The following is a 20,487-nucleotide window of genomic DNA, read 5'->3' as shown; positions in this document are numbered from 1 at the left end:
TAACCAAGCACATTGAGGCGGGAATAAAAACCCTTGAAACTGATTTTGGATTTGAGCCTCTGAAATGGGTGAAGTAAGAAAGAAAGGCAGGTTGCTCACCTGTAACAGTCGTTCTTTGAGTGGCCATCTGTGCAAAGAAAGGACTGCGTGACCAAAGGAGCAATCCTGTCTGGCACACAGATCAAGGCAGTAATGCCTGGCAAATGTGCAAGGGGTAGTTCAAGCAGCCGCCTTGCAAATGTCATGAAGTGGGATGCCAGCAGAGAAGGCAGAGGAAGCTGCAACAGCCCTCGTAGAATGGTCTCTGGGCATGACAGGCAAGTCTAATTTAGAAAGTTGATAGGCCACTTCAATGGTCTGAACAATCCACTTCAAGAGTCTTTGGGACCCGATGGGGGGTCCTTTGTCATGTTCGGAATACTTGATGAAAAGACGTCTGGTATTGCGAAAAGATACCATACGAGACCTGTAGAAGGCAAGGCATCGACGAACGTCAAGGGAATATAGCGAGCACTCCACGGATGTAGGAGGAGTAGGAAAAATGGCTGGTAAGACAATGTCCTGATTGACATGGAAGGGTGTCACGACCTTCGGAAGGAATGCAGGGTCAGTACGCAGAACGACCTTCTCCTTATGAAAAATGAGAGGAGGCTCTATATGAAGCGCGCAAAGTTCACTGCCCCTTCTAGCGGATGTGATAGGAACAAGGAAGGCCATCTTCCATGACAAAAGACGTAGGTCAGTAGTCGCCAAGGGCTCGAAAGGAGGCTTAGTGAGCGCTTGAAGGACAACAGAGGGGCTCCATGTCGGGACGACTGATTTAACCAGTGGCTGGAGATTCTGTAAGCCTCTAAGGAATTGACAAATAAGGACGTTAGAGAATACTGATGAGCCCGCCACCTGGCCACGGTAGTGAGAGATCGCGGTGATGTAAACTTTAATGGATGAGGGTTTGTGATAAGTTTGGTGTAAGGATAATAGAAATTGAAGACTATTCTCAACAGAGTCTGAATGAGCAATAATGTGGTTGGTTTCGGCAAAAGATGTAAAACACTTCCGTTTAGCTGCATACAAATGATGAGTCATGGGTCTTAGTGCAGACTGGAGAATGAACTGAATATCAGGATGTAGGACACTCAAGTCCGATGGAGTATTTGTTGGTATCAAGAAAGGATGAATGGCTGTGTCCGGACACTGCCGGGTCAGTGTCGGGTCTGATGGTACCATCGGTACTGAGGTAGTAGCATGACCTACCAAATGAGTCAGGTGGTCAGATTGATCGAATGAAGGTCCGGGTGCTGTATTGCCCCCTTCTGTTGAGTTATGAGATGAGGTATGAGAGGCAGTTGCTGAAAGGTGTTGGCTGATAGATGGAGAACGGTAGAAAATCGTAATTAATACATAGTCCAAAATCATTTAAAAGGGTGCATGTAGTCCGGATCAAAGACTGAAGCCTTCTCTAGACAAGGAGATGATCAACCTGTCATCAAAGTAAGGGTATACTTGAATTCCCTGAAGGCAAAGGTGTGCACACACTGGGGCCATGCATTTGGTGAAGACTTGTGGAGCAGTAGCCAGTCCAAAGGGTAAAACGTTGTATTCAAATAGGTCAGAACCGACCGTAAACTGAAGAAGTCGCCTGTGAGACAGGTGGATGCTAATATGGAAATAAGCAACTTTTAAATCGAAGTAAGCAAACCAATCATCTCTCCTGAGCAATGGAAGGATGTTTTGAAGGGTGATCATCTGGAACTTTTTAGTTTTGATAAACTTATTGACATCACGTAAGTCCAATACTGGGCGAAGACCACCGTCCCTTTTCGGGATCATAAAATATCTCCAGTAGAAACCGTGTAGCCCCTTGGAGCATGAGAGGTGTCGAATCGCTCCTTTATGAAGAAGTTGTTGAACTTCATCTTTGAGAAATGACGACGGAGATGTATTTCGGATCAGTCCTGATGGGGGTACGGTATCAAACTCGATTCTGGACCTGTGCTCCACAATGGATAAAACCCACTGATCAGATGTGATGGACTCCCAGATGGGGAGTCGACTTTGCAATCGCCAGAAGGAAGAGGGGAGAAGGAAGAGGGGAGGGTGGGTTCAGGAGAGGAGAAAAGGTTTGCTCAGCCTGTCAACGCTGGGGCTTATCAGAATCTGGGTGGCGATGGCTCTGCTGATAACATTGCGCCGGTTGTTTTTGACACTGCTGATGAGGCTGGAACTGCTGCCAGCCAGAGAACTGAGTGTATGGTTGATATCGGTAGGAGGAATGGGACCACTTACACCTGGATTGGTTAGGAACTTCCATACGCCGAGCTGTCACATGGGATTCATAGATGGTCTTGAGCTTGTGGTCCGTCCTGGCGTTGAACAGCCTCAAGCCATTGAAGGACATGTTCTCTATCCGGCGCTTGGTCTCATCTGGAAAATTGTAGTTCCGGAGCCAGGCATGGGGACGGAGGGCTACAGCACCAATGAGGGCCCTCAAGTCACAACTGACATGATGTCTCACCGTACAGAGCTGTTGAATCGCCACCTGCATCACCTCCTTGGTGAAGATGCCAGCCAGGTCCCTCTGTTGCTCCAGGAGCTACGTTGTAATATTCTCCAGTTTTTGCATGAGGAAATACTGATAGCGAGCCAGCGTCACCTCATAATTGGAGATCTGGAGCCCAAGACCTGTGGCGGTGTAAATACGGTGGACCATCATGTCGCTCTTTTGCCCTTCCTTGTTGCATGAAGTCTCTTGACTCAGGACCCTGGGACGACTCTACGACAATCAAGTTTGGCCTCGGGTGACACAGGAGTAATGGAATGTCCTGTTCTCAAACTCGACACATAGATTTGTGTTGCTGTGAAGTCAGCTGAGGCTGGTTGGGGAAGTTTCATGGTTCCATCATCGCCTCATGGAGCATCGTGATGAGTGGCAAAATGATGGCGGTGGATTGTACTCGCTTCACGATGTTACAGAACTTGTCAGCACCAGGATCAAAGTGGTGCTAGGCTTCAATCTCCAGTGATCTAACCAATCTCGCCATCAGTTCCCCAAATGTCAAACACAACTCCTTGGGACCCTGTGTGGTGATCACGGCATCCGGTGAGGTGGATGCTACATCCGAATCCTCTGACTCCGAATCGTAATGGAGCGAAGGACTGGAGGAGGAGTCAGCCGGCGAGGAAGGGCGCCTGGTCTGAACTGCCGCAGATGTCGATGGAGCATCCCTCAGGATCGGAGACAGTGTACACTGGCGTACCGATGGATAATATCTATATGGTGCATAGTTGTCCCATGGTTCACAATGGGCAGATCCATGCAGTGCTTGCACCTATTCTTTGGAGGGACGGACGGAAGCATGCTGCTGGTGCCGCACCTACTGAGGTGGGGCTCTTGGATAAGCCTCAAGGCGAAGGCTGCAGAGTAGGTGAGCATGCCATCGGAAAAGCCATCTGCGGAGAATTCTGGATCTCTCCATCGGAAATCGATCCCAGTATGGCTGCCTCCTGACGATCTGGTGAGGACAAGACAGAAGGAGCAACCCATTGCAGGGACCCTGGCAGGGTCACCTGCATCGCCAGTTGGAGAGCCAGTCCAGTTGGTGTTGGTACAGAAGCAGCTGCTGGGACCGACGGGCCAGACGAACCCGAATCACGATGACAGGGCTGGTCAGCCTTCTTGGTCTTATGAGCCGTCTTGTCCGTCTTAGGCTTCTTATGGTCTGAGGACTTGTCAGATCTGCTGTGCTTCCTCTTCTCCTTTTGTTTGTGAGGAGACTTAGTGCAGAGTTTGTCCTCCGGCAGAGTAGCACCATCAGCTGATGGGTGGGGCGGAGGGGCAGCCAAAGAGGAGGGCTGTGCAGTGGATTGGGCCACCAGTTGATCAGATGCAACCAAAGCCTTGTCCCAGAGAAGCTTGCACAGGCGGTTCTCCTGATTTTTCACGCCTGCTTGGTGAAGGCCTTACAATGGCCGTATTTATAGGTCCAGTGACCTTCTCCAAGACAAAGAAGGCACAGGTCATGCAGATCAGTGGGGGACATCTTAGCCCCACACTGAGAACACTTATGGAAAGCCGCAAGCTGAGCCATCGAGATTGAAAAGGAGAAGATAACGAAGTTGAGAAATGTACGAGAATAAACTTTTTCGGCGGGGGGAAGGGTAAAAAAGGGGGGAGTGGAAGAAAACTTCTAATGGGGAGGGATGAATAACTTGGAAATCTTAACCAGAAAGCTAAGAGAACAGAGAGCAACGGTTCAAAAGGGATCAAGATACACAATATAGCTACGAATTGAGAGATGAAAGGCTCAAGGCACAGCGAATGGAGGTCGCAAGAAGACTGGGAAAATAGTGGGCACCCTGCCTTCTCATACTGTGGGGAGAGGTGCAGAGTTCCCGACAAAAGCCTTAAGCTTTCAAATCTTCCCGGCTACAGGCACTGTGCAGGAGCACACTCATATGTGTGATACACAGAGGCCACGACAAAGAACTGACTATTTCTGAAGGCAATATCCTCATCCACTACCAAATGTCTATGGCAGGGGAAAGGGCTACCATGTTCCCTTAAGCTCTGACTTCTCTCATGTCAGAAATGCAAATAGCAGACAGCAAATCTTCATTGGGCCAGTAAACTAGAATCTTGGGTAACTTTTGTGTTCCAAGAAAGAACACTACGTTGCCTTCTTTGGTGGGAGTCAAGAAAGCTTTAGTATAATCTATGTGTTGTAATTCAGAAGGCTTGCTAAAGCTAGAATTTTCTACTCGCAGCAGCATACCAAATAAGTCCTGGCGCAGCAAACCCTCCAAGTCTGTTAAATCTGACAAAGCAACACACACTAGCTATTAGCAATGCCATAGCAAACAGCTATTTTGAATGATTGCCAGAAATATAGGCCCTAGTAGGCATTTTGATACTGCAACATTTCATACAATTTTCTTGGCAAAATACCCCATCTCTCACATAAAATAGAAGATTATACCCTTTCATTTTAATCAAGTTGACACTGAAATTGAGCTTTCCTTTAGTAATAGCAGCCAGATATTAAGGACTGATTGTTTAAAGATAACTTCAACTCCTAAAAAGGGTACCTCTGATACCAGTTGGTGAGATTTATATAAATGTCTTAAAGAAAAAATCCTATTTTTATGAATTAAGACAAATCTCTGTTCAATTAAATACATCTAAAATAACCTCATACACACCCTTAAGCTATAAAGGAAACAAAAAAGGAAGATTCACACTACTTTTTTCTCAAGGTGCCAGTTCCCAGTAATACAATAATGCTGATCCCACAGAAACTGGTGTCTGGAATGCTCCAAGTCCATGGCAGGCCTGTTGCAAGGCAGCGCAAAGAGCAGCAGCTCCAAGAAGCTATTCTGTCCTCCAAGTCAGTCCACTCATAGGGAAACTCAAGTAAGACTGAGCAGGAGCCCAGTGGACACCTTGCTGCTTGGCCACATAAGGGCTATGGCACTAGCAGCTACTTCCAGTGCACATACAGAGCACTGTATTCCAGTCCAGAGACTTCCCCAATATAAAGTCTCTGTTGCAAGGGAAATACTTTTTCCAGCATCCTGAACCTGGAAGAGGACAAAGCAGCCGATTTTATGCTTCTCTCTGTACATGCAACGCAGCCGCATGGTCAAGTTGCTTTGTGACCAAGATAAAAGCGAGTAATGGAAGGATGACAGAAAGGTAAGGTGCTATTCATGATGCATAAAATGACAATATGTAGGTGGAAAGCCTGGCTCAAATCTCAGCTAACCATAAACTACCCAGTTGTCCTTAGACAAGCCAGTCTTTCTCCTCTTCAGCATGTTCACTGGTGTTCTGGAGATAACCCAGACCAAACCTACCTGGCTGTTGTAAGGATGCCTGAGATGAAGTATGCAAACAGCTCAAGCACTTGAAATATTAAAAAAGAGCAGGAATGCTTGAGCAGGAAAGAGGCTATAATTCAGTGAGCATTGGAGAAGAAAAAAAAACATGAAAAACAGATAGGAGTGCAAGCTTGTTGAAATTTTTTGAATCAGGAAAGGCAGGTAATTGGGAAAGGTTCTGATGCCCTAGCAAGGGCTGGGTAGGGAGCAGGTGTTTTGGACTTCCAACTCCCAGAAGCCATAATGGTCAGAAATGATGGAAGTCCACAACATCTGGAGAGCTACTTTTGGCCTGCCCTAGGGAGTCCTTTAATTGTGCATGTTTATTTTACCTGCATTTAATAAACAGAGATAAAATATTTTAGCTTTGGGTGTGTGTGTTGTCCCAATTCAAAGTGACAGTGCTTTTCTTTTCTTTTGCCCCAACATGCCACATATTTTGTCTGAAATATTTGAGGATGAAAATTAAAGCACATTTAATGTGACTCCTTTTATGCTGAACATTTTACTGGAACATTTCTAAGAAAATACAAAAAATACTATGTGTGTCCCTTACATTGTTTAAATTGAAGGGGAAAACCACAAAAGTACTGAAAGCAGTTGACACATTCATAAATTTTAGCAACCTGAAGAACTATGTGTGATGTGTTGACCACCACTCATCTAGTTCAACAGAGTTCAACTCTTGCCCACTGTGACTGTTTGTGCACCTTCAGTTTTGCTGCCTGTCACTGCTTATTACTTCCATTTCCCAAATAGCCTGAAGTGCCTGATCCTACCTAATCTTGGAAACTAAGCAGGGTCAGGCAGGGATGAAATGTGAATGGGTGACTAAAATGTTGTGAACCACCCAGAGAGCTTTGGCTATGGGCTCTACAGAAATGCAATGTAATATAACAACTACTATTGCTTTACCCCAAGACAGTGACACATATGCATTCTTGGACCTGCTTGCTATGCATGATCACCTGAAAAACATTAATTGCACTAAGAGGAAAGAGAGAGGGCTCTGTCATAGAAAAAGCTGTGGTGGCAGCTTGGTTCTCCACTCACCTTGATTTCCAGGGGTGGGGTGGAGATTATATTTCATATGGCATGCAAGATCTCTCCCAAGCATATAAAGTCTTTCAACAGAAATACCTAGCAAAACTAGCAGGCCATTTATTGAAACGGTCCCTGAGGCACTAAAAAGATTCTCTTTCAGCTCTTCTTGGTGCTACATCTGGCTCCCTGCTTCTGCCTCCAAAACATGCCACTCAAATTACATGCCCTGCTGATGCTGGAAAGCAGCATGGCACTTCACCAACTTATGACACTGTGCTTGCCCAAGATGTAAGATACAGCTGGAACAACAAGTTGCTGGGTCGTGGGGAGGAGAGTGAAATGGGAAATCCACTGTTCCTATCAGGAGTCTCCATTTTTAAAAAAACACATCTACACTGCCCTTCAATGTAAAATAGTAATGCAGTTGTCAGGTGAGTCTTTCAGGGAGGAGAATTCCACAAGTGGGGTGCTACAACTGAAAAGGCACTCACAACACCAGGGCACCTAACAGGTACATACTTATAATGCACAGCAAGGCAGAGACTTCTGCATGACTAAAGCACAACCTCAAACCATCACATAGCAAACAGGCTCAAGACAGTGAAGAAGTGCTGGATCAGAATGGTTAACCACATCAAAAAAAAGTCTGGAGAGAACAATGACATGCATCCACCTGCCAACTTCTCACAAATGTGTGCCATGTTTACCAGCAATATGATTATCTTATTCTACTGTTTGGCACACTGCCTACCATAACCCACAACAACCTATTACAGCAGCCTTCCCCAACCTGGGGCCTTCCATTGGATGGGAATTAGATTACAATTCCCATCTCCTCCCATGCTAGGGTGGGGGACGTACTGCCTGTGGTTTTCCTGCATGGCTGGCTCAGTTTCCCACAGGCTAACCAAACACTATCAAATTGATCCAGTGACCCTTTCTGGCATTCATGGTAAACTCTTTTGGATCTAGAAAAGTCTTCCCTGGATTATTCCTGCAAGAAGAGTAGGTTTATCTCAAAAACCCATTCAGAGAAGGATGGATGTTTAAACAGAAGCTCAGGGCACCCTGGCTGTGCTCTGTTTTTGCCCAACAGCTAAACTGGACCAATGCAGCCTGGAAGAGGTTAAAACAAAAGCAGCCACAAGTTATTTTGCAGATTTAAAGTGAAACAGGACTGTTATCAGCTTAGTTGTCAAGTAGGAAAATGCATCCCTATTCAGTTAATCACATGGGTCTTATTTTTCTCTCACAAATGAGAACTTAAGAGAGATTAGAGCTGCCTGCTCCTGAGAATAGGGAATGGAGAGGAAGAGTAATGAAAGCAAATGTTACATTCAAAGCCCGCACAATTAAATAAAAAAGAAACTCCTTCTGTCAATTTGAATCTTGGATAAGCAACAGGGCTCTCATTTGTGCAGATAACTTAACATGGGGAAAACCGAATATAATATATTTGATTGGGAAAAATGAGATTATTCATATGGAAAAGCTTCTCTCAACATATATCTACCCCCTGTGTCTGAAGATTTGCTAAGCATTTATTTTGTCTGCCCATTCAGTCAAAATGTACACCCTTGCTATGACAGTGTGGAGAAACCACTAAAATTATGGGCTCCCCTACACTTTTACAGAGCACCAGCATTCTCAGAGTCTAGGTCAGGTGTTGCATCAATATTATGCATTTGCTGGGACCCATTTGTTGGGTTTTGATACAGTTTTATTTATTACCATTGTATCTCACCATTCCCTGAAGTCAGAAAGGCATAAATAGTTCTCCCCCCTCATTTTAGCCTCACAACAAACCTGTGAGCATGAATAGGCAAAGAGAAGGGGAGAGAAAGTAAAACTCGTGGCCGAGTGGACATTTGATATTGCTCAAAGGAGGGGGGGCACACAAGGTTTTCCACCACTCTACAAATGCTGTGGGAAGATGACAGGACAACATGGAAGAAAGGAGAGGTAGAGGAGGGCAAGGGTAGAAGTCGAAACCTTGTGTGCCCCCCCCTCAAAAGCCTTTCAGAAAGTGCTGACAGTGGAGGCTAAATAAATTCCCCTCTTCTGTTCTCCCACAGGCTAAGCTGGATCATTTGGGAAAGTGATATGTGTACGGGAGCCCCTCCATCTCCCCAGCGTCACATACATTAGGCTGAGTCCTTTTACCACCAAAATCCAGAAGGAATAACTATGCAAAGAGTTACATTGGGAACTCTGAGCAACAGACCCTCCCTCTCGTATCCTGAATCCTCAGTTTCAAATGCAGTTTGCTGAATGGCCTGGAACCTGGAATTCCAAAATACAACCCAGAATCTGCCCTGGCCATGCAGAACTGGCTGTGTGGTGCTTGCGACAGTAGCTGCTGTAAAATGCAGATGGCAGTGTTCAATGGAGTGAATATTATTACAACACAAAGCAAGGAGATAGGTCAGTTATAGCAGAGACCACTGTCTGGCCCTAGATGAGACACTTGCCTGGTTTCTCCTTAAAAGACAGAAAGAACGAGAAAGCAGTGGCGTTCTCCCCACAACACTGCCCCCAAAGAGGAGGGGACAAATCTTCCTTTGTCAACCAAGGGAATGCAGAGAGGGGGCAAAGCTTCAGAGATCTTATCTTAGTTTATGTTATCTCCCATCCTAAGCAAACAAAAGCACAGTCTACACATAAAAGGCAAGGGAAGGCAGTGTTGACAAAGAGCAGAGGCAGAACAAGCTTAGTGGGGTCGATGCAGGGCTCAGTCAGACAGGATGTGAAAAATGGCCAGCTTTCTTTCCCATTAGAGTGAGTCTCTGCTTCTGTCCAGCACACCCTTCTCCACATGCATGTGCTTTGGTGGTCTAAGGCACTTAGGAACTAAATAGATCTTTGATTGCATTACAAGCATTTCCTTATTACAGCAGAGGTCTTCAGACAGCTCTGAAAAAAGGGTAATTTTCTAAAAGCAGCTCACCAAGTTACATAAATAAATAGGATTTTAAAAGATGGCACAGCCAGATGTAACCATGTGATTCAATTATCGCTTCACTAATATCTCGGTTTTAGACTGGGCATGACCAGTATCATCAATTAGGAAGTTTAATGCTTGGCAATGACAGTGCTATCAGGTTTGGGGAGTGTGTTCCACCGTACTTATCAAGAATTTTATTTTACCAGTGATAGAAGATGTTCTAAAGTACATTGAGCCAGGTACTCCTATTTAGAATTTTACATATTAACAGATTTCAAAAGTAACCAAGAGTTCAAACAACTTCTTACAAGGGATCCATTCATGCTAAAGACAGAATTGAACAATAGCTGTTTGCCTATAAAAATAAATACTGAGTGTACAGTAATGCACTTCTATTTACATAAACATATTTATATAAACATAAAAAGATAATAGTGTTATTGCCTGCATTACCTTCTTAGCAAATACAGAAAGGTTTATAACCCCAACATTCTTTATCCTACCAACAGTTCCCTTGTGTTTTATTGTTTACATGGAGTTTTGCAGAGATTGTTTGATGTGGATGTTTTGTGATTTAATTACCCAGATCACTGCAGACGGGACTGCAGCCAAGAAATTAAAAGACGCTTGCTCCTGGGGAGGAAAGCTATGGCAAATCTAGACGGCATACTAAAAAGCAGAGACATCACCCTGCTGACAAAAGTGCGTATAGTCAAGGCTATGGTTTTCCCAGTTGCAACGTATGGCTGTGAAAGCTGGACCATAAGGAAGGCTGAGCGCAAAACGATTGAGGCCTTTGAATTGTGGTGCTGGAGGAGACTCCTGCGAGTCCCTTGGACTCCAAGGCGATCAAACTGGTCAGTCCTAGAGGAGATCAACCCTGACTGCTCTTTAGTAGGCCAGATATTGAAGATGAAGCTCAAATACTTTGGCCATCTAATGAGAAGGAAGGACTCCCTGGAGAAGAGTCTAATGCTGGGAACAATAGATGGCAAAAGAAGAAGGGGACGGCAGAGGATGAGGTGGCTAAATGGAGTCACTGAAGCAGTTGGTGTGAGCTTAAGTGGACTCTGGGGGATGGTGGAAGACAGGAAGGCCTGGAGGAATGTTGTCCATGGGGTTGCAATGGGTCGGACATGACTTCGCGACTAACAACAACAACAACAAGTTTGATATGCTTCATTACAATATTGTAACCTTATGTATTATCTGTAATTTGTAACTAGATTGTCCTATTTGTGCTTTGTGTGATTGTGGATGCTATATTTAATTTGAATTCAACAATGTTCCTCTACCTAACTTTTTGGTGTATGGCTCATTGTTTTTCCTGGCCACTCAAGGAAGATGTAAACACACTGAGCTCTTTTTGTATCTGATCAAAACACTCCTTATCAACCGACACTACTGAGAAGCTTGTCTTCTTCTCTGGCTGCTCTTGTGCCACCTCCTCAGAAGCATATTAGATATGGCAGAGAAACCATGATTGTTCTTCACAAGCCTGTCTATTCACAAGCAACAGCAAGAGTTATGTGTGGAAGAAGGGTGCTAAAAGCTCTGTGTCTGCCTTCCCATGTGGTCAGTTGTTTCATGCAGTTTTCATTTCATGAGGGGGGACAACAGGTGCACTGGAGGCAAAGTATGCAAGGTGACAGCAGAACACAGAAGGGCAAAAGAAAAGGGCTGGGATGGTTCAGTTTCTGTCCATGTACATACACATGCTCTGTTGTAAATATCAGAGCCCATCCACCCTCCTGCTGAGAATGGTGCAAAGAAAGGAACATTTCTCCTACTTAGAAGTCAGTCCTACTGAATTCAGTATGGCATAGCCAAAGAAATTGAATCTAGAACTGGAGTCTTCTCAGCACTTCACCTCCAGTGGTGCTCTCTGTGGGAGCGAGCAAGTGCATGAGAAGTATTCCATTTTACTGGGCTATGACAGATGTCTGCCCCATCCAGTCCTACCCAGTAGATGTTCACCTTTGATACAAAAAGGTCTTAGGAAAATAATACTCTGCTCACATGCCAGCTGTGACCATGAGAAACTTGCCTTGTTCCAATTGCCCCTTCCAGTCCAGACTGCGTATTCTGGTGACAACTTTCAGAGGTCTTGGAAAGAGATATTTCCCAATCGGAATGCCTCCCCCCAAAAATGTGTAACTGGAAATATGGGGACCAAACCTGGCTGGACTACTGCTCAGGGACTGGCATTCCCACTAGGCAACTGCCCACAGAAGTACAATCAACCTTGACAAGTGATGCAGTTGTGCCCTGTGGCTACAACTGCAACTGCAAGGAAAGATGCAAAGCCTTCACACAATCCTGAATGCTTTCCCTTGGGGGCTGGGCAGAGTTAGAGGTAAGGATTACTTTTTATTTTTTTAAATTGTTATTTATCTAAATCACCTTGAGGGCAACTCCTTAGTAAAAAAAAGGATAGACATTGAGGATAAATGTAACCAGTAAATAGAAACTATTACCTGTCGCAATGGTTGCACTTGAAGGGCTTTGCTCCCGTGTGCTTCCTGTAGTGCCGTGTGAGCTCATCACTTCGTGCAAAACGCCATGCACACCCTTCCCATGAACACTTGTAAGGCTTCTCACCTGCAGAGGAGATGAAAGTATGCATGTTAGTGCAGAGCAAAACTTGGATCCACGTTCCTCTGTGTCACCAATATTTCTCAAATGTATCTGGCCACTCCAAGTAGCTTAGGGACTGTAGAGATGGGGCCCATTTCTTTTAAAGCACAGCATTTCCAGTTAGAAATCTCAGACTCAGAATGTGAATTATAAGGAGAAAAGGAGGGGTTGGAATGTGGCATGGGAAAATCAAGGTTAATGGGTAAGACTTGTCAGAGGGTTGCTGAGAACAAAACCACCTATGGTGTGGGGAAGACTCTCTAGAACAGGGAGAGAAGGGGTGTGAATTCATGAATGGGCTAATTAAGTAATGTCCAGCATTCCCACAGTCTGGCCCCCAAGCAATGCGAAATTTCATGCAGGTGGAGCCAAAACTTTTGGGAGAGGAAGGGAAGAGAGGTCTTCAGTTTGGGATCAGCTCTTCACATGGTCAAAAGCTGCTACTTTGATAGATGCTACTTGAGAACAACCTTATGAAACACCCGGTATCACAAAACCACTTCTAGCTCAAATAAAGGACTGTACTTTAAAAGCTTTCTATTTGGATCTGCTGGAAAGAGAATGGGGGAAGGGCATGTGGGCATCAGGGACCATGAGCGGGGGGGGGGGGTTGCTCCCCTAAACCCTTCTGATCCAGCCCTTCTGCAGGAACTGAGGTGATCCATCAATGTGGTTCATGAAAGGCAAAGTGCTCCTATTACGTTACATGTGAGCACAAAAAGCCATGGAGGACTCAAGAGCACAAAGCCCCAGACAGCTGCACCTACTCTGTATTTCTGTTAATAAAGCATAAGTTTCTCATGGCTGCTCATCTTAATCATCTAAACTGATCATCATCTTCATGTGTGCAGAGGTCAGCAACATGTAACACCCAGAAGTCCAGAATTCAGCTGAAGGACTGAGTTTTGTTGTTCTTGTCTATTACTTTCACTAATATAAACAGCATTATGGAAGCTTAGTAAGTATATTCTTACACTTTTACATGGCATGATTTATTCTGCTTGCAGAACTGGCATTTTTGTCACAGAGTGTTATAGTTTGGGAAAGCAAAGTTAGTGTGCACACAGCCTGAGCATACATTTCACCACCAGCTCATATAAATTTCTGAACAAAAGATTCTTAACAGTGAGACAAATTGGTTTATGGCTGGATATTTTCATTTTTAAAACAATTGTTAAAATAAAGCAGAGCTATCTGACATGATAGAGTTTCATTTTCAGGTTCTCACACTGATTTCACACACATAAGACATTATTGTTCACAGGAGGCAATGTGTGCATCAACTGACAGCTTGCATGATTAACTGTGATCACTGCATGCTCAAACTAAATATGTAGTTGTGTGTGCAATCAAGGATAAAATATTTTAAAGTATCATTTAGTGAAAGCCATTATTTCATTGATTCTTTTTATATACTTAAGACCAAATAGTTATTGTCCTCTTTTTTTAAGGAAATACAGCTGTAGAGTGGGAGCTTCCAATGTGGTCTGAGCAGTGGCACTGGGAAAGAAGGTATTTAACACTTTTCCCCTGGTGTGTTCTCTCCCTCCCCCCACACACAAAGTGGAGTTGGGGGAGATACAGCTGGGGCAGGAGATTCTGATTAGGAAAATAGGATGGGGAGCCTGTGGCTCTATTTTATTTTTAAAAAATCAAGGAGACCTAGCTCCTTGAAGGGATGCTGGAGTAATCTGTGGTAGATTCCATCAAGTCTGGATTTCTCTGAATCTGACCTGAGGAATCTGCAGTCTAGCAGCTTTCTTTGATTTTGCAGACTGATTTTTCCATTTTTGAGGGAATTTGTGCTAATTCCCACAAGCACATTAGTGCCAATGTTCACTCACATACATTCACATACTAGTTAATGTGCATTGTTATTAATGTGAATTAGTGGCAGAATGGATTGTGGCTTTAAAAAATCTAATTCCATCAATTGGTGATTGAAAGACACCTGGCAATTCATGAAACACAAATGGAATGGACAGAACAAAATCCATAAACCCTAGCTAGGTACTGGGAAGTCCAACCCAAGCCTTGGTGGGACGCCCCAGTGGTTTCCTCCTGCACACAGGTGCTCAGTGCTTGCCACCTACTGGCTATTTATTATGGGGGCACTGAGTTGAGCTCCAGGCCAGCATGCCACAGTTATGGTCACCCATGCTGTCTTAATGCTACTACTCCCATCTCAACATGCACATGTTGGGCAGGGCTGACATAATCAAGAGGACAGCATGGGTGGGCTCAGGGAATCCATACCACCAATCACTGCTGTCCAATGGAGCGCAGTGCCACTCACCTGAACATGCTGGCACCGCTATTTCACTTACATCAGCCCTGCCTTGATGAGAAGCAGGACTTGCATACTTAAGCTGGTAGCCCTGGGAGGTTGATTCATTTATGTGGGTGCAGAACGCTAATTCTAGCTCTGGCCATTCTGCTCAGCCCAACTGAGCTGCTGCTGCAGCAGTTATGGTGACCATGGTCCCTGTCCAGGGCCCAGGCATTTACTTAACCAACTGTGATTCATGCTGGTGCTAGGCCTAGTTCTGAGGCCCAGTCACAAGTCTCTCCCAAATCTTGTGGTCTGGCCCCAAGATGTATACCTCACTGGCTGTGTTGCATTAGCACCCAATAAAGTGCCACATTCTCCTATACTTTGTGACTGGCAACATGCACTATGTAGATTAACAAAATTACTCTAATTAGAAGAAAAGCAAACATACTCCCCCTCCATCATAGCTGGATAAATCGTAAAAGTGTCATCATTTAAACCAAAAGAAAGAAACCGCTGAGGATTTACAGCAGGACTTCAACATCATTAACGACAGCCTGGACCAGGCTACATAGCATTGTGCAACTACACAATGGGCATTAATAATGCTATCGTATGTTATCAATCCCCTGGTTAGAATCTGTATATACATGCTTCAAGCTACCATGCATAGCAGGTGACACAATGCATTGTCTAAACCTCATGTTATAACTGCATTTGCTAGTCTTTTGGACAGGGACCAAACACCTACAGGGTTTACATCACGAGCAGTAAAACTCTGCTAGTGAAAATGGACAACACAGATCAACAAGACTGGACAGATATGAAAAAGTTACCCACATGGCAGGCCCAGCAGAGTGAACACTGCTTACCACCCACAGTTCTCAAGCAAAATCTTCTCAGCATATCCTGGGGCCTTCCCTCGAAAAATCACTCGCTTTTCCTCACAGATGTTTGGTGAGGTATTTGGCATTTTATTGAAAGACAGATTCCAGATGCAAAGGAAGTAATCATTAGCAACAATGGGTCATCATACAGAGATATAAACAAAGAATTAGCCCTGCACCATCAACTCTGCCTCTATCTACTCAAGCAAGACCTGTGAGACCAGGCAATGTCAGCCTCAGCAAGGGGCTTATTCAGGTCCCCATCTTTTAACATGATAACCCCATCAATGCCTTTCTACTATTTAAATGAGCCAAACTAGTTACCCTTTTGTGGGATAATAAATGGACAAGCCAGCCATTAGACATGACAAAACTCAGAAACTGGCAGGGAAACCCAGGTATTTCTCAACAGGCCTAAAAGCTGCTAAAAGACACACAAGGTGAGTATATAACACATGGGACTGTAGTCAAAGGAAAAAACAGTACCGTGAAACCCAGTCACTGACACCAGTTGGGGCCGGTGGGTGGGTTGTGTGAATGCACAGATGGCCACTCAAAGAACGACAGTTACAGGTGAGCAACCTGCCTTTCTTCGTCATGGCCTCTGTGCATCACACATATGGGTGATTAGCAAGCTTATCACACATGGAGGCGGGACAGTGTCGTCACTGAAGGACTGAAGAGAGGACTGTGCGACCAAAGGAGAAGTCCTGTCTGGCATGAACATCTAGGTGATAATGCTTGGCAAATGTGCAAGGGGTAGTCCAGGTGGCCGCCTTGCAGATATCATGAAGCGGGATGCCAGCAGAGAAGGCAGAGGATGCTGCAACAGCTCTTGCAGAATGGCCTCTGGGCATTACAGGCAACTCTAACTTGGAGAGTTGATAAGCGAGCTCAATAATCTGGACGATCCATTCAGAGAGTCTTTGGGAGCCCTTTGGGGAGCCCTTGTCATGCTCGGAAAACCTGATGAATAGCGCTTAGTGTTCTGAAAAGACTCAGTTCGAGATCGCTAAAAAGCGAGGCAGTGACGAACATCAAGGGAGTGTAATTAACGCTCTACTGGAGTAGACAGTGTAGAGATTGACAAGGAACGGCAAGACAACTTTTGGCAGGAACACCAGATCGGTGCGTAGAACAACTTTCTCCTTGTGAAATTTGAGGTAAGGAGGATCGATACAGAGAGCACAAAGTTCACCAGCTCTCCTAGCCGATCTGATTGCGACAAGGAAAGCTGTCTTCCAAGACAATAGACATAAATCGGTAGTGGCAAGGCTCGAAAGGTTTAGTGAGTGCTTGTAAGACAACGGAAAGGCTCCATGTCGGGATGACCAATCTAACCAGTGGCTGAAGACTCCCTTCCCTGGGATGCCGAGGGTTTTGTCTTTTGTTTTATTGCTTTGTTTTTCTTTCTTTCTTTGTTTTGCTTTTGTTTTGTTTTGTTTTTTGGTGCTGTGCTTTGCTTTGTTTTTTCTCCAATTTAAATTTTATTTTATCCTTGTGTATGTGTGTATGGGTTTTTGTCTGGAAGAACTGGGTGAGTGAGGGGAACTGCAGGACAGACAAGGCGGAGGACCAAGGTAAGGTCTTGAAGGGATCCCAATGGCAGACCAGGAGATGGCCTTGGCGGGAGTCATGGGTGTTGCTGTCCGCTGCGACAGCTGCAACGTTTGCCCTTCTCCCCCAGGAGAGGCAGGGTTACACTTGCCCTCGGTGCAAGCTGGTGACCCTGCTAGAGGAGGAGGTGAGGTGCCTGAGGACCAAGAGAGCTCTCCAGCCCCCCCCCCCCCCGGAGCAGCCCCCCTCTGGACAGAGGGTTGAGGGAGAGGCCACGGGAGGAGCAGCTGCGGAGACATGGAGGCATGTCACCCAAAAGAGCAGGAGGTCAGCATGGACTCCTCCTCCTCCTGGCACCAATCTGGAGCTTGGAAACAGGTTCTCTCCACTTGGGGAGGCTGGGGCTGATGAGGCCTTGGGGGACAAGCAGGACCCCCAGCCTGGGACCACAAGTGGCAAGGGGGCTGCTGCAGGAGAGGCAAGGGCCAGGGCACGGCCGCCCACCAGCACCAGGAAGACACAGCGGCGGTTGATTGTTGTTGGTGACTCCCTGCTGAGGGGCAATGAGGCGGCTGTGTGCAGCCCCAACCTGGAGACAAGGGAGGTTTGCTGTCTGCCGGGCACACACATCCAGCATGTGAAGGACAGAGTGGAGTGTCATGTTCACTCAGACAGTCACCAGCCACTCCTGGTGATCCATGTGGGCACAAACAACGTAGCCAGGCAGGGTGTGGTCAGGATCACCAGGGACTTCGAGACCTTGGTGAAGAAACTCCGGGAGCTAAAAGCCCAAATGGTCTTCTCATCGATCCTACCAGGCTGGGGATTTGGGCCAGGCAGGGACAGGAGGGTCTCCGAGGTGAACGACTGGCTTAGGGTGTGGTGCCAGAAGGAACGCTTTGGGTTCCTTGACCACGGCACTCGGTTTCTTGCCAATGGACTTCTGGCAAGAGATGGATTACACCTCACAAGGATGGGGAAAAGGTCCTTTGGAGATGCTCTAGTGAGCTTCATCTGGAAGACTTTAAAATGAGCCGGGGGGGGGGGTTAGGCCCCCCAGAAACATGTCTGCACTGGACAAGTGTGGGGAGAGGATCAGGACTCTGGGAGCAGGGTTTTAGAGGTACTGCAGGGACTGACAGGACTCCTACAGAGAGGGGCCAGGTATCAGGGAGGATGGGAGGAAGGAGGAGGCTGGGAACTCCAAGGAAAGGAAGTGGTGGGAAGGAGTTGAGGTGCATGCACACTAATGCTAGGAGCATGGGTAATAAGCAGGAAGAGCTTGAAGCTCTCCTGGGAATAGGAGAGTATGACCTGGTGGGAATCACACGTGGGATGAAAGGCAAGATTGGCGTGTGAACATAGAGGGGTATCATCTTTTTAGAAAGGACAGGAAGGGAAAGAGGGGTGGGGGTGTGGCTTTATACATCAGGGAAGGGCTAGGATGCAGTGAGATAGAATGCAGCACAGATGGGGATTGGGTAGAGGCAGTCTGGGTGAAACTTAGGGGTTTTGACAGGGAAAGAGACCTGACAGTGGGGGTATGTTATCGCCCCCCAGGTCAACTTGAGACCCTGGATGATGTCCTGACAGGTCAGATTCTAAGGATATCTTGGGGGAGAGACACAGTAATTATGGGAGATTTCAATTCTCCCGGATATTACTTGGGAGTCTCACTCGGTGGTGACAGCCAGGTCACGTTGCTTCCTAGAGGCTATAGAGGGAGGGTTTTTCACACAAAGGGTCCGAGAGGCGACGAGGGAGGGGGAACATCCTTGACTTGGTCTTGACCAATAGAGAGGAGCTGATAGATTAGGGGAGATCTGGATGCCAGTGATCACTCCATCCTTTGCTTTGAGATCAGGGAAATGGGGATGTGCAGCAGGTCAAGCACTAGAAGCTGGGACTTCAAGAGGGCCAACTTTGGCCAACTGAAGGCCAGACTGGGGAAAGTCTCCTGGAATAGGTTATTGAAAGGTAAGCGAGTTGAGGAGGGGTGGATGGTACTCAAAAGGGAGGTTTTGGAGGCGCAAGCCTTGATGATACCTCTAGTTAGTAAGGTGGGGAGGCGGAGGAGAGCGCCACCATGGATGTGAAAGGAGGTGGTTAGAGGGATTAGACGAGAGAGGAACCTCCATAGGAAATGGGTACTGGGGCAAATAGACAAAAGGGTATACCGGGAGGAGGAGGCCCATTGCAGAAGGATTCTTCACAAGGCTAAGGCTGATTATGAGCTGAGACTTGCCAAGAATATCAAGAGCAACAAAAAGGGCTTCTTTCAGCATGCAAATAGGAAGAGGAAAGGGAGACAAGTGGTGGGACCACTAAATAAGGAGGAAGGAGATCCAGTGACTGATATGAGGGAACAGGCACAGATGCTAAATGACTATATTGCCTCTGTGTTCTTCCCAAAGCTGGACGGGGGAGATCCACATAGGAAATTAGATGAGGCCAGGGACTTAGGGGCACAGATGGGGCTCCTCAGGGCATTGGACATTACAAAGGTGCCAGGCCCTGACGGGTTACACCCAAGAGTTGGCAGGGGTTCTCTCACGCCCGCTGGCCTCCATTTTTGAGGCCTTGTGGAGAACAGGTGAGCTTCCAGAGGACTGGAGGGTGGCATCAGTGGTCCCAATTTTCAAAAAGGGTAGAAGAGACATGGGGAGTTACAAACCTGTTAGCCTTACGTCCATTGAAGGAAAAACAATGGAAAGGCTCATAATAGAGAGAGATCTAGTGATGCTAGATAGGGAAGGGAGGCTGGCAGCCACACAACACGGCTTCTGCAATAACAGGTCCTGCCAGACAAATCTTGTGGATTTCTATGACCAGGTTTCAAGATGACTAGATGGAGAGGATGCAGTGGATGTGGTTCACCTGGATTTCAGCAAGGCCTTTGACAAAGTGCCCCCTGATATCCTGGTGGAGAAACTGAGGAGTTTTGAGATACACCAAAGCACTGTACGGTGGATTAGGGCATGGTTGACTGACTGAAAGCAGAGGGTAACCATTAGTGGGGAATCATCAGGATGGCAGCCAGTGACAAGCGAGGTCCCCCAGGGCTCTGTCCTGGGGCCGATCCTGTTTAATCTTTTCATAAATGACATGGAAGAAGGGGTGAACAGTCTGCTGATCAAATTCACAGATGATACTAAAACTGGAGCAGTGGCCACAACTGAGAAGCCGGTACTCCAGATCCAAAAGGATCTGGACAGACTATGGAAGTGGGCAGGAGACAACAGGATGGCGTTCAATGTGGATAAGTGCAA

General features: G+C 46.1%; 1 protein-coding gene across 1 annotated transcript in view; it reads right to left on the bottom strand.

The window, feature by feature from the left end:
• The window catches only part of KLF7 (Kruppel like factor 7), a 91,984-nt gene that overhangs the window by 6,703 nt on the left and 64,794 nt on the right, over positions 1 to 20,487 (bottom strand). Inside the window, exon 3 of the mRNA XM_044432034.1 lies at positions 12,343 to 12,466. Coding sequence (XP_044287969.1) covers positions 12,343 to 12,466 — 124 coding nt within the window. The remainder of the gene's footprint in view (positions 1 to 12,342; positions 12,467 to 20,487) is intronic.

The sequence above is a fragment of the Varanus komodoensis genome, unplaced genomic scaffold, assembly GCF_004798865.1.
Source record: "Varanus komodoensis strain SLA01 unplaced genomic scaffold, ASM479886v1 scaffold23, whole genome shotgun sequence".
In the NCBI taxonomy this organism is placed as follows: domain Eukaryota; kingdom Metazoa; phylum Chordata; class Lepidosauria; order Squamata; family Varanidae; genus Varanus; species Varanus komodoensis.
Note: the sequence above shows the minus strand (reverse complement) of the source record. Positions and strands in the feature narration are given on the sequence as shown.